This window comes from Cherax quadricarinatus, chromosome 21 (assembly GCF_038502225.1).
Source record: "Cherax quadricarinatus isolate ZL_2023a chromosome 21, ASM3850222v1, whole genome shotgun sequence".
Classification (NCBI taxonomy): Eukaryota; Metazoa; Arthropoda; class Malacostraca; order Decapoda; family Parastacidae; genus Cherax; species Cherax quadricarinatus.
This window is the reverse complement of record NC_091312.1, coordinates 45,799,128-45,815,080: the sequence shown is the minus strand read 5'-3', so window position 1 is coordinate 45,815,080 and position 15,953 is coordinate 45,799,128. Positions and strand designations below refer to the sequence as shown.

At 39.3% G+C, this 15,953-nt stretch overlaps 1 protein-coding gene across 1 annotated transcript in view; it reads right to left on the bottom strand.

Moving 5' to 3' along the window:
• Window positions 1-915: 915 nt before the first annotated feature.
• The window catches only part of LOC138853045 (mpv17-like protein 2), a 136,388-nt gene continuing 121,350 nt past the window's right edge, over window positions 916-15,953 (bottom strand). Inside the window, exon 5 of the mRNA XM_070087422.1 lies at window positions 916-3,588. Coding sequence (XP_069943523.1) covers window position 3,588 — 1 coding nt within the window. The 3' untranslated portion in view covers window positions 916-3,587. The remainder of the gene's footprint in view (window positions 3,589-15,953) is intronic.

The window sequence follows — 15,953 nt, the reverse complement described above, 5'->3', positions numbered from 1 at the left end:
GACATATGAGAGGCCCCTATGAGCTAGTGACCACGTGGTTCTGTGCTTTAAATACATAGTAGAGTTACAAGTGATCAGGCTGAGGAAAGAAGGTGGGGAACTCACAAGAAACGATCACGAGGTATGTGAGGAGCCAACAAGTGTTGGATGACATACAAACAACGGAGGAGGAGGAGGTGCAGAAGCTGCTAAGTGACCTTGATACCTCAAAGGCGATGGGACCAGACATCTCTACGTGGTTCCCATTTTTAAGAAAAGAGACAGAAACGAGTCACTAAACTACAGACCAGTGTCTCTGACGTGTATAGTATGCAAAGTCATGGAGAAGATTATCAGGAGGAGAGTGGTGGAGCACCTGGAATGGAACAAGATTATAAACGACAACCAACAGGGATTTATGGAACGCAAATCCTATGTCACAAACCTGGAGTTTATTAACAAGGTAACAGAAGTAAGACACGAGAGAGAGGGGTGGGTTGATTGCATTTTCCTGGACTGCAGGAAGGCCTTCGACACAGTTCCTCACAAGAGATTAGTGGAGAAGCTGGAGGATCAGGCGTGTATAACAGGAAGGGCACTGCAATAAATCAGAGAATACCTCACAGGGAGGCAACAACAAGTCATGGTACGTGAAGAGGTGTCACAGTGGGCGCCTGTGACTAGCGGGGTCCCACAGGAGTCAGTCCTAGGACCAGTGCTATTTTTTATTTATGTGAATGACATGATGGAAGGGATAGACTCTGAAGTGTCCCTGTTAGCAGATGATGTGAAGATAATGAGAAGAATTAAATCAGATGAGGATCAGGCAGCACTACAAAGAGACCTGGACAGGCTGGACATGTGGTCCAGCAACTGGCTTCTCGAATTCAACCCTGCCAAATGCAAAGTCATGAAGACTGGGGAAGGGCAAAGAAGACCCCAGAGTATAGGCTAGGTGGACAAAGACTGCAAACCTCACTCAAGGAGAAAGATCTTGGGGGCGACCATAACACCGAGCACGTCTCCGGGGGCACACATCAGCCAGATAACTGCTGCAGCATATGGGCGCCTGGCAAACCTGAGAATAGCGTTCCGATACCTTAGTAAGGAATCGTTCAAGACACTGTACACTGTGTACACCAAGCCCATACTGGAGTATGCAGCACCATTTTGGAACCCACACCTGGTCAAGCACGTCAAGAAATTAGAGAAAGTACAAAGGTTTTCAACACGGCTAGTTTCGGAGCTCAGGGGAATGTCCTACGATGAAAGGTTGAGGGAAATCGGCCTGACGACACTAGAGGACCGGAGGGTCAGGGAAGACATGATAACGACATACAAAATACTGCGTGGAATAGATAAGGTGGACATAGACAGGATATTCCAGAGAGGGGACACAGAAACAAGGGGTCACAATTGGAAGCTGAAGACTCAGATGAGTCACAGGGATGTTAGGAAGTATTTCGTCAGTCATAGAGTCGTCAGGAAGTGGAATAGCCTAGCAAGTGATGTAGTGGAAGCAGGAACCATATATAGTTTTAAGACGAGATATGACAAAGCTCAGGAAGAAGAGAGAGAGAGGACCTAGTAGCGATCAGTGAAGAGGCGGGGCCAGGAGCTGAGTCTCGACCCCTGGAGCCACAATTAGGTGAGTACACAATTAGGTGAATACACACACAGACTGGGAGCTTGTGACGAACGGGGTTCCACAAAGGTCAGTCTTAGGACCGGTGCTGTTGCAGGTATATGTGAATGTCATGACAGAAGGAATAGACTCAGAAGTATCCCTGTTTGCAGACGATGTGAAGTTAATGAGGAGAATTCAATTGGAAGAGGACCAGGTAGGACTACAAAGGGATCTGAACAGGCTGCAGGCCTGGTCCAGCAACTGGCTTCTGGAGTTCAACCCCACCAAGTGCAGTCTTGAAGTAGGGGGCCAAAGAATACAAACCGCACATCAACCAGATAAATGCTGCATTATATGGGCGCCTTGCAAACCTAAGAATAGAGTTCCGCTTCTTGCTTCTTAGGACCCTTTCACAGTTTTTTATGATATGGGACGTTATCGCTATCGGTCTGTAGTTCTTTGCTATTGCTTTACTGCCCCCTTTGTGGAGTGGGACTATGTCTGTTGTTTTTAGTAACTGTGGGACGACCCCCGTGTCCACACTCCCTCTCGATAGGATGTTAAAAGCACGTGATAGGGGCTTCTTGCAGTTCTTGATGAACACGGAGTTCCATGAGTCCGGCCCTGGGGCAGAGTGTATTGGCATGTCATTTATCGCCTGTTCAAAGTCATTTAGAGTCAGGATAACGTCAGATAGGCTTGTGTTTACCAAATTCTGTGGCTCTCATAAAAATTTCATTTAGATCTTCGACTCTCAGTCTGGTTAGCGGCTTGCTAAAAACCGAGTCATATTGTGACTTGAGTAGCTCACTCATTCCCCTGCTGTCATCTGTGTAGGACCCATCTTGTTTAAGTAGGGGTCCAGTACTGGATGTTGTTCTCGACTTTGATTTGGCATAAGAAAAGAAATACTTTGGGTTTCTTTCGATTTCATTTATGGCTTTTAGTTCTTCCCGCAATTCCTGACTCCTATAAGATTCCTTTAGCCTTAGTTTGATGTTTGCTATTTCTCTGACCAGTGTCTCCCTATGCATTGCAGATATATTGGCCTCTTTTAGCTGTTCTGTTATTCTTTTCTTTCGTCTGTAAAGGGAACGCCTGTCTCTTTCTATTTTACATCTACTCCTCCTTTTTCTTCAAGAAATATGCCTTGAGCATACATCGAGTGTCACCGAGTTATTCTGTTCTAGGCATAAGTCGGGGGTCTGTGGTGCTTATGCTATCATCCCAGCTTACATCATTTAGGACTTGGTTTACTTGGTCCCACTTTACGTTCTTGTTATTGAAGTTGAATTTGGTGAAGACTCCCTCGTGACTGATCACATTTTGTCTGTCTGGGGCTCCGCACATACATGTCTGAACCTCGATTATGTTGTCATCTGAGTATATTGTTTTTGATATGGTGACATTTCGTATCAGATCATCATTGTTAGTGAAGATGAGGTCCAGTGTATTCTATAGTCTAGTAGGCTCTATTATTTGTTGGTTTAAGTTGAATTTTGCGCAGAGATTCAAAAGCTCATGTGTGTGTGAGTTCTCATCTGAGCTGCCTCCTGGTGTTACCACTGTAACAACATTATTTGTTATATTCCTCCATTTTAGGTGCCTTAAGTTGAAATCCCCCAGGAGCAAGATATTGGAAGCAGGAGCTGGAAGATTTTCCAGACAGTGGCCAATTTCCAACAGCTGTTCCTGGAATTGTTGGGACGTTGCATCCGGAGGCTTGTAAACTGCTACAATGACCAGATTTTGGTTCTCGATCTTTACTGCTTAAACTTCAACTAGATCATCTGAGGCATTAAGCAGTTCTGAGTGAATAAGTGACTGCTATATACAGGCCAACCCCCCCCCTCTCCCCTTTTGCCTGTTCACTGTCGCTTCTGTATAGGTTGTAACCCGGGATCCATATTTCGTTGTCCAAGTGATCCTTTCTGTGGGTCTCTGTGAAAGCCGCGAACATTGCCTTTGCCTCTGCAAGCAGTCTACGGATGAAAAAATTTATGAACAATTAGCATCTTTGGGAAAATCAAATTTACTTTTTGAATATGGTATAAAGAGGCAAAAATGATTTTCATTTTGTACAAATTCTCTATGTACACAGTATATAGGGAATTGGAAAATACCAAAATTTTTACTGATACCAATACATTAGGCCAATATAATATCAAAATAAGCCGATACCAATACCAATATGTACCACCAAAATTAACTGAAACCCAGTTTCAGCTCAATGTTAATATTACAACCAGTCAATACCTACCATTACTGATACTCTGGCACACCCCTGAAGTTTACCTTTAGTTTAATGTTTATTATGCACCCCATACCCATCCTGTGGGCGGTAGTCAAAAGATTACAGAGGTACATAATTGGTCCAGGGACTGGAGTCCAAAGTTTTGATAGCTGAGCAAGTTACAGAGGTAATGAGCTCACAATTACAAAGGTAATGAACTCACAATTTTATTTATTTTACCTGGAGAGGGTTTCAGAGGTCAATGCCCCTGCAGCTCGGTCTGAGACCAGGCCTCGTGGTGGATCAGGGTTTGATCAACCAAGGTGTTACTGCTGACCACACGCAAACTGACATACGATCCACAGCCCTGTTGGGCAGGTACTGACTTTAGCTGCCTGTCCAGTGCCTTCTTGAAGACAGCCAGGGGTCTATTGGTAATCCCCCTTATGTATGCAGTGAGGCAGTTGAACAGTCTTGGGTCCCGGACACTTATTGTGTTGTCTCTCAGTGTACTCGTGGCACCCCTGCTTTTCATTGGGGAAATGTTGCATCTCCTGCCGAGTCTTTTGCTTTCATAGGGAGTGATTTTCGTGTGCAAGTTTGGTACTAATCTCTCTAGGATTTTCCAAGTGTATATTATCATGTATCTCTCGCCTGCGCTCCAGGAAATACAGATCAAGGGCCTTCAACCGTTCCCAGTAATTTAGGTGCCTTATCATACTTATGTGTACCGTGAATGTTCTTTTTATACTCTCCAGGTTCCCCCTCCCCTACTTTTTATTATCACTCATCTTAAAAGAGATTCCTTAATGCTGGTATGGGGGCTCTTGATCTAGGGAATCGGATCTGAATGTCTACTATCCCTTTCCCCCACATTCACTTTATAATTCCTACGGGTTTAGCTCTCCCCCATAATAGATCATCACTTTGATTATTGTATTCTAGCACTAATGTCTCACCTACAGAAAAACATTACAACAGTGAGCGGCAGCGGCAACAGGAACCTTGTCCTCTATTTTTACTTCTACCTGAGGTTCCCAGCAGCCCAGTGATGACCTAATCAAGACCCGCATAACACTAACATGTGTGGATACCCAGAATGATATAAAGCAACTGCAGAAATCACCCAAAAGTTCACAAATTACCAACTAATAGGACTCGTATTACCACCTCCTACCCCGCTGCCACTGAAGTGATACTCCACAACATTCACCCATCACCCATCGTCTACTATTCACCCGAAGCCACAGCCAATGGACAAGGGTCAGAACAATAAAAGAAGATCCAGTAACTAGCTAAAGACTCCTAACATCAAAGGTGAGAGCAGTAATAACACGAGGAAAATTTGTGGTACTGCCAGCCAGGGCACAACCCTCATCACCCACCGGCACCACCACAACACACGACAGACAACAACAAACATGGCCGTCGCTACAGTCCAAGATAACTCCTTCCCAGTATTTGATGTCAAGAAGATCACCGACCCAGAAATAGCTAAACTCCTTATGATTCAGAACCAAACGATCACCAAACTAACTCAAGAAATGCAGGAACTAAAGGCTAGCAATGCAGATTACCTCAACAAGATCACTGCTCTAGAACATAAACTAGACACTCTAGAGCAACAAAGCAACACCTACACCCAGTCCCTAGACACCATCAACCCTCTAAAAGACCAAGTCACCCTACTTACTACCAACATTACAGAGGAAAGATCAAGAGTGGACCAACAGCTTGCCAATGTCATAACCAACTTCCAGGACCATAATGACCAACAACAGCTATCTGACGCTGTTGTAGTTAACAGCAAACATCTCCCAGCCACAGTCACCCAAGAGACCTGCATGGAGACCACCCTACAGCTTATCAAGGACCACCTTCGCCTTAACATACGTAGTGACGACCTAAAGGATTGCAAACTGATGGGCTACCAAGCAGGTAAAAAAACAGTGCTGTTAAAATTCCAAACTAGCCTACAAAGAAACAACCTACTAAAAACATCTATTTCTATGAAAACTGATGTTTACGTCAATGAGTGCCTTACCAAAACAAGACAAAACCTTCTTTATCGGCTAAGAAAATTACGCTATGCCCAAAAAATCCACCAGTGCTTTGTGAGGGATGGAAAAATCGCAGTTAGGAAACAGCCCACTGAGAAGAGATACTTCATCTCTACAGAACATGACCTTAAAACATTCCTAAGTGAGGTTGGACTAACAGAATCAGAGTAAAGTGCAGATAATACCCATAGTCCACCGTTAGTGTTATATTGTCATAAATTTGTGCCCCCCTAAAATTCTAATACCCCAACTACTTTTGATTGTCATTGTTGTATTCAACTACCATCCTACTTCATAGTCTTAATTGTGTTTGATATCTACAGAATCTATCTCCTTTTTTACAACTTACCACATCACTGTTCTATCTTATTTTATTATAAACTAACCATAACTTGTCTTCAATAATTCTACCTCACTTTAAAAAATACTCAATTGCCCAATTTTATTCTAAATCCCTATTATTGCCCAATTTTACTTTTAAACTATATTGATCCAACTTATTGTAAACTTCTTTTATTGACCATTTTTATTCCATACTTTTTTAAACTAGTATTTTCAACTACAACTTTTATATTATCCTGTCTACCATCTTACTAGCATATTATAACCAAGTCATTGCCATTTTTATTTTTATAATTTTTTTTATTATTCTTTTGCTACCTTAATTTGTGTATTTTATCCTGTCAATTTAAATCTAATTATACTCTAATTCTTGTAAACAACTTATATAAGACCTTAGTGCAATTACAATTGAGAGTCTTGTGCCTTTATTATATTATTAGATTAATCACAGTTTTACTCTAGCTCAATACCAAATTCACTATATTAGACCATAGTGCAATTACTAGTGAGAGACTAGTGTTATTTTTAATTTGTATTTTTATATTATTAGACTAAACCTAGTTGTACTATAGCTCTTTCTAGCTCAATACATAGTCAATACCAAATTCACTATATTAGACCATAGTGCAATTACGTGTGAGAGATGGGTGCTATTTTTAATTTGTATTTTTATATTATTAGATTAAATTCAGTTGTACCATAGCTCATTCTAACTCAATACATAGTCAATACAAAATTCACTATATTAGACCATAGTGCAATTACTAGTGAGAGACTAGTGCTATTTTTAATTTGTATTTTTATATTAGATTAAACCTATTGTACTATAGCTCATTCTAGCTCAAAACATAGACTCCACAAAAATCATTATTAGACCTTAGTGCAATTACAAGTGAGAGTCTTGTTCTATTTTTAATTTGTATTTTTATATTACTAGTTTATACCTAGTTGTACTTTAGTTCATTCCAGCACAACACATAGACAACATCAACTTCATTATGTGTAGTAGTGACTATACTCTACATGACCAAAATACTCTAGCTATATACTTATCCAAGCTTCCCACCACTACAGATATCAGTACTAGAACTCAACACACAACTCAGGATATAAATAACCATAATTTAAACCTAGAAGATGATTGATCACGTTGACTCTGATCTAAACCTCCATAATCTGACACCCAATCAAAACCTATTGGAAAGTAACTGCCTTTATTACTCAGCATCACAAGCCACCACTATCCTAAACAATGCTAAAAGTCTATCAGTTCTTAACTACAACATCAGGTCCTTAAGCAAACACTATGATGACCTCCTGGCACTCCTTGAATCACTAAAGACACCCTTCTCCTGCATTATTCTTACTGAGACCTGGCTTAAGCAGGACACAATAGATATCTACCCTCTACCAGGATACACAGCAATTCACAACTGCAGACCAAACCAAGTTGGGGGTGGTACTGCAATCTATTACTCTAACCAATTATCTTGTATTAGCACCACTTACTTTAGTGATGAATATGGGGAATACATTTTTGCTAATTTTACTGTAAAAAACCTTAAGACACCTATAACAAACGACTTTTTTGGGTTATCCTAGGTTCTCTACACATATGCTGCTATGTATGATAATTCTATGTAACTGTATTTGTGTATACCTGAATAAACTTACTTACTTACTTACTAACAATTGGTGCCATTTACCGGATACCTCACACAAACATCCCAAATTTCAGTGAGAAATTAAAGTCACTAATAACAAACAGACAAATGAATAAGCACCACCTTCTCTTAGCTGGAGACTTCAACATCAACCTTGGCCTACTAGATGATCAGCCTGTAACTGATTTCATCAACAATATGAACAACACACTTCTCATACCAACAGTAACTAAACCAACCAGGCTCACTGAGACAAGTGCAACCATAATAGACCACATATGGACCAATATACTAGCCCCCCTTAATTCAGGGATAATCACAGATAGCACTACAGACCACTACCCTACCTTCCTCCTGACAAACATTAGTAAAACACCGCTTGAATACAGCAAAGTCTCATTTAGACTCCATGACGAGGCCTCAATAAGGAAGTTCACAGCTGACCTAGAGATTGTTGACTGGCCTACAGACATTTTCTTAACAAATTACTTAGACTATACAACAAACATTGTCCTATAAAAAAGAAACAGATCACAAACAAACGGCTTGGTTGCCCATGGCTAACCAGCACCATTCTGAAATCCATTGACAAGAAACACCAATATGAAAAGCAATATAGACAGGGCTTAATACACAAAGATATTCTTAAACACTATTCATCAGTTCTCACCAAAGTAATAAAGAAAGCCAAACAACTATACTACTCCAGTAGATTCACAGACACTAGAGGAGATATAAAAAAGACCTGGAAAACACTCTCTCAGATTCTAGGGACCCACAAACTGAAAAAGAACAAGAATATTGTCCTAACCTAATGAAACACCACTACATCCCACTAACACAATTAACAAGATAAACGACTTCTTCTCAACCATAGGATCTAATCTCGCCAATAAAATCCCACATACCAATGCCCATGCCGGGGACTACCTAGATGGGAATTTTCCAAATTCCTTCTATCTTGCACCAACTGAGCCCACGGAAGTCACCGAGATTATAAAGTCACTTAAAAACAACTTAGGGAATCTGTCTAATGACCCACCATTACTGTACAAGCGAGCGGCCCATATCCTTTCGCATGCTATTTCATTACTTTTTAACAAGTCACTAGAAACTAGCACCTTCCCGAAACTACTCAAGATGGCAAGGGTTACTCCAATACATAAAGGTGGTGACCCTACAGACTTAAACAACTATATAGGCAAATATCAAACTTACCATTGCTATCCAAAATCTTTGAGAAACTCGTGCACAGGAGACTATATTCATTTATAACAGCACAAAACATACTCAACCCCTGCCAATTTGGATTCAGGAAAAATAAAAGCACTAATGATGCAATCATAAAAATGCTAGATCTGCTTTACACAGCATTGGAAAATAAGGAATATCCACTAGGAATTTTTATTGACCTAAGAAAAGCTTTTGACACAGTAGACCACGACATCCTACTCCACAAACTTGACCATTACGGTATAAGAGGCCATGCGCTTGCTTATTTCAAATCTTACCTTACTAATAGGTATCAGTATGTCACCATTAAAGACACAGCATCAACAACACGGCCACTTGATACTGGAGTTCCGCAGGGAAGTGTCCTTGGTCCCCTGCTCTTCCTCATATACATCAGTGATCTTCCAAACGTATCCCAACACCTGAAACCCATTCTCTTTGCTGACGACACGACTTATGTCATCTCTCACCCTAATCTTGCCACCCTCAACACCATTGTTAACGAGGAGCTGATCAAAATATCGACTTGGATGACAGCCAATAAACTTACGCTTAACACTGACAAAACCTACTATATTATGTTTGGTAGCAGAGCAGGAGATGCACAAATTAACATTAAGATCGACAACACTCTAATTACCAGACACAATGAGGGCAAATTCCTAGGCCTATACCTTGACAACAACCTGAATTTCAGCACCCATATCCAACACATAACCAAAAAAGTATCCAAAACGGTTGGGATCCTCTCCAAGATATGATACTACGTGCCGCAAAATGCCCTTCTCACACTATACCACTCACTTATTTATCCATACCTCACCTATGCTATTTGTGCTTGGGGATCAACTGCAGCAACACACCTAAAGCCAATAATAACCCAACAAAAAGCTGCAGTAAGAATAATCACTAAATCCCATCCCTGGCACCCCCCCCCCCCCCTCTTCATAGATCTAAACTTACTCCCTGTTCAGTACATCCACACTTACTACTGTGCAATCTACATCTACAGGACCTTAAACTCCAATATCAACCTTGACCTAAAACGCTTTCTTGATAGTTGTGACAGAACCCACAGGCATAACACCAGACACAAACATCTCTACGACATTCCCCGTGTCCGACTAAACCTTTACAAAAATTCAATGTATGTCAAAGGCCCTAAAATCTGGAACACCCTACCTGAGAACTCTAGAACTGCAGACACATTCATCACCTTCAAAACTACCATTAGAAAACATCTTATCTCCCTGATACACCCCATCAACTAACTACACGAATACCACCTGGTGGTTCACACTTACACTCACTCACCCATTTGACCATAAACAGAAATATTAATCTCAATCTTAAAATAATGAATCCTATGATACTCCAATACTGAAACTATGTATAGTGCCAAAACAAAAGCATTCACATTGCTAAACTTACAAACTAGTATTTAGTCACTTAGCCATAATACCAACTTACCTCATAATTTGTAATATTTTAAAATAAAGAATTAAACTAAGTCTGCCCGAAATGCCTAGCCATGCTAGGCGTTCTAGTGGTACACTCTGTAATCATTATTTAACTACATGTAAACCACACAACAACCAAATTCTGTAAATTCAACATCGTAATCTTTATAGAGAATAAACTTTGAATTTGAATTTGAACTATGTGCTTAATTGTCCACTTATTGAAGAATACAGAGACAGACAGTATAATAACCTATGTGACATGTCAAGATATCTTATTAATGAAAATAAGATACCAGATATACTAAGCAAATTTCCTAAATTTGCTTGTAACAGATAAGTGAACTATAGATATGTAGATATAAATCCATATGTATTCCTGTTAACCCTTTGGGGCCTAGTTCCTAGGCCTTTTGTGTATCCATATGCTCTCGCGCTACCGTCCACAGGATGGATGTGGGGTGCACAATAAACTAGCCACTTCGGTGGCAAAATCTAAAAAAAATCTAATTCAGGTATACACAAACACAGTTACATAGATCATCATACATAGCAGCATATGTGTAGAGAACCTAGGATAACCCAAAAAAGTCAAAGTGACTTATTTCTTAGCACCCATATAGTGTGTAGCGTACTCTTAGCATGCCACAAGGGCAGTTGAGTAATAAGAGTTAAACCAATGAACATATAGTGACTCATTTGACCATAAACAGAAATATTAATCTCAGTCTTAAAATAATGAATCCTGTGATACTCCAATACTGAAACTATGTACTGTGCCAAAACAAAAGCATTCACATTGCTAAACTCACAAACTAGTATTTAGTCACTTAGCCATAATACCAACTTACCTCATAATTTGTAATATTTTAAAATAAAGAATTAAACTAAGTCTGCCCGAAATGCCTAGCCATGCTAGGCGTTCTAGTGGTACACTCTGTAATCATTATTTAACTACATGTAAACCACACAACAACCAAATTCTGTAAATTCAACATCGTAATCTTTATAGAGAATAAACTTTGAATTTGAATTTGAACTATGTGCTTAATTGTCCACTTATTGAAGAATACAGAGACAGACAGTATAATAACCTATGTGACATGTCAAGATATCTTATTAATGAAAATAAGATACCAGATATACTAAGCAAATTTCCTAAATTTGCTTGTAATAGATAAGTGAACTATAGATATGTAGATATAAATCCATATGTATTCCTGTTAACCCTTTGGGGCCTAGTTCCTAGGCCTTTTGTGTATCCATATGCTCTCGCGCTACCGTCCACAGGATGGATGTGGGGTGCACAATAAACTAGCCACTTCGGTGGCAAAATCTAAAAAAAATCTAATTCAGGTATACACAAACACAGTTACATAGATCATCATACATAGCAGCATATGTGTAGAGAACCTAGGATAACCCAAAAAAGTCAAAGTGACTTATTTCTTAGCACCCATATAGTGTGTAGCGTACTCTTAGCATTCCACAAGGGCAGTTGAGTAATAAGAGTTAAACCAATGAACATATAGTGACTCATTTGACCATAAACAGAAATATTAATCTCAGTCTTAAAATAATGAATCCTGTGATACTCCAGGTAAACTCCAGGTACTGAAACTATGTACTGTGCCAAAACAAAAGCATTCACATTGCTAAACTCACAAACTAGTATTTAGTCACTTAGCCATAATACCAACTTACCTCATTCATAATTTGTAATATTTTACAATTAAGAATAAAACTAAGTATGCCCGAAATGCCTAGCCATGCTAAGCGTTCTAGTGGTACACTCTGTAATCACAATTTTACTACATGTAAACCAAACAATAACCAAATTTCTGTAAACTCAGCATTGTAATCCTTATAGAGAATAAACTTTGAATTTGAATTTGAATTTGAGTGAGAACAGTAGACTGAACAAACAGCGAGGCACACATCACTGAATTTAACTTTTCAAGCAACAGAATTTGAGAGTTGAATTCAATGTCACTCCACTTGAAGGTAAAGAATTGAATATCATTGGCGACACCGCGCCCCTCATCTCTTCAGTACGAGTGATAGTTTCCAAGACCAGCACAGTCTTGTACTGTGTTAGTAAGAAGTGCCTCCTGTAGACAAATATTATGATCACAGGCGATATCTGGTGAGCCTGTTTCACCTGTTCGTTACTAAGTCGGCAAACACTCAACTACTAGGCAGTGTAGGGACAAAGCCAAAGACAGTAGAGATGAATTCTTAATCCATGTATTCCTTCACCAAATAATATACAAATAATTACACTATGTACAGCGGATATTTCCAAGATGGTAAAAACCCTTGTGGGTTTATACCATAATAATATAAGACGGTATTTGTAAGCAAGAGGCACTGTGAGAACCATCATCGACCACCTAGACTAAATACTCAATACTCAACATCTAACACTACCAATAAATCTACCAATTACCTAAATCTTAAACCCTCATGACTAGACAACCAAGTTCATATATTGACAAATTACCACACAGAAGTATACATACCTACCAAAACCAGTATTACCCTTCACCAAATTGTAACAGTCTCATAAAAAGCACTTTTGAGTACATGAATATATCCTTTTGTTTGTGTAAATTAGATTCACTTATTATTAATAGAACTACTGTACAAATACGATAAATTATTTAGTGATAAGTAGTCAGTAAGCCATTGAATTAATCAGCCCATAAAGCCAAGGCATAATAGAGGCTTTCTTTGCACTGCAACCCATCATTGTAAAAATATAATCTCATGTACTAATTGCAAATTATTATTATAATCAAGGGGGAAGCGCTAAACCCGTAGGATTATACAGCGCCCAGGGGGGGATGTGGAAGGCATTCAGGCTTAATTCGGGGAACTGGAGCACAGATTCAATTCCCTAAATCAATACTAATTGCAAAGAAATAAATGAATCTGAATCTGAATCTGAAGACTATCTATTCTGCTCCACGAGTTGAAGACGTCGCTTCTCACAATTGGTGGGCTTTCACCTGATTGACTAGTGAACCAGCAATTAGCATAGCTATAGGGCCCCGACTGCTATACTCTTAATTGCTGGTTCACTGGTCGGGAGGGCATGCCTACATGGGCGTGTGACATAGGTTAAATATATTGTAACATACTCTTCACATACCATAAAAAATAATGAAAAGTTGATAAAGCCCTAATATCATCGGAAGTTGCACTTGTTTGTTCCTAATATCACGATAATCACAATGTTGAATGCGTTGGTTTGAGTGACAATGTTGAATGCGTTGGTTTGAGTGACAATGTTGAATGCGTTGGTTTGAGTGACAATGTTGAATGCGTTGGTTTGAGTGACAATGTTGAATGCGTTGGTTTGAGTGACAATGTTGAATGCGTTGGTTTGACTGACAATGTTGAATGCGTTGGTTTGAGTGACAATGTTGAATGCGTTGGTTTAAGTGACAATGTTGAATGCGTTGGTTTGAGTGACAATGTTGAATGCGTTGGTTTAAGTGACAATGTTGAATGCGTTGGTTTAAGTGACAATGTTGAATGCGTTGGTTTGAGTGACAATGTTGAATGCGTTGGTTTGAGTGACAATGTTGAATGCGTTGGTTTGAGTGACAATGTTGAATGCGTTGGTTTGAGTGACAATGTTGAATGCGTTGGTTTAAGTGACAATGTTGAATGCGTTGGTTTGAGTGACAATGTTGAATGCGTTGGTTTAAGTGACAATGTTGAATGCGTTGGTTTGAGTGACAATGTTGAATACGTTGGTTTGAGTGACAATGTTGAATGCGTTGGTTTGAGTGACAATGTTGAATGCGTTGGTTTGAGTGACAATGTTGAATGCGTTGGTTTGAGTGACAATGTTGAATGCGTTGGTTTGAGTGACAATGTTGAATGCATTGGTTTGAGTGACAATGTTGAATGCGTTGGTTTGAGTGACAATGTTGAATGCGTTGGTTTGAGTCACAACGCCTTTTAGGGCAGTTTGCTTTGAATTTTTTGTTCCCTAGTGGAAAGGGACTACAACATTTATTTATTTATTTATTTATTTATAATTTGAGCACACTTACAGAGGTACAAAAAAAAATACAGATAAGAGCAGCATGCCAAAGCCACTTATACTATGCATAGCATTACGGGCTGGCTTAAAATTAACTTAAGATTAACTAAGCAATGATGAAATCAGTGAAAAACATTAATGTAAACTGATTACTATAAAGCACAAGTGAGTATTACAAAGACAGGTCATATGGTTGCATGCATTGTTGTAAATTCAGTAGAATGGAGTATTCTGTTAGGTAGTGAATTTAAAAAATAATAAAGTTAGATTGGGTTTTAGGTTTAACATTTATGTGATATAATTGTGAGAAACATTTAAGATATACAATTTATAAGGTTCAGTTATTCAGTATTTATTTGGTTTTGGGTGAGTAAGTGATCTTTGAGAAGAGACTTGAATTTATAAACAGGTAGTGTTTCTTTTATATTAACAGGTAATGAATTCCAGATTTTAGGGCCTTTTATGTGCATTGAGTTTTTGCATAGCGTGAGATGGACACGAGGAATATCAAAGAGTGATCTGTGCCTTGTGTTATGGTCATGTGTTCTGTTGAGGTTGGCAAGGAGATGTTTGAGGGGAGGGTTAATATCAGAGTTGAGTGTTCTATGTATGTAATAGGTGCAGTAATAAGTATGGATGTTTTGTATGGTGAGTAGGTTGAGTGTATTGAATATTGGTGGAGTGTGCTGCCTGTAGTGAGAATTTGTTATCATTCTAACTGCAGCCTTTTGTTGGGTAATTAGTGGTCTGAGATGGTTACTTGTTGTTGAGCCCCATGCACAAATTCCATAGGTGAGATAGGGGTAAATAAGAGAGTGATATAGGGCCAGGAGGGCTGACTGTGGAGCATAGTACCGTATCTTCGATAGTATGCCTACAGTCTTGGAAATTTTCTTAGAAATTTGTTGTATATGTGTATGAAATTTGAGTCTATTATCAAGGTGGATTCCTAAGAATTTTCCCTCTGTTAGCTTTGTGATAGGTGATCCGTTTATCATTATGTTAAGAGGGACATCTGTAGCTCTGTTACCAAACTGAATGAAGTAGGTTTTGTCAATGTTTAGTGTAAGTTTGTTAGTACTCATCCAGGTAGATATTTTCTGTAATTCGGTATTTACAGTATTGGCTAGCGTGACTGGGCTCGGGTGGGAGAAGACGTATGTTGTGTCATCAGCAAATAGTGTGGGTTTGAGTAATTGAGAAGCATTTGGTAGGTCATTTATGTATAGGAGAAAGAGAAGAGGGCCAAGGACACTTCCCTGTGGGACACCAACTGTAATTGGTTGTGCAGAAGAGTT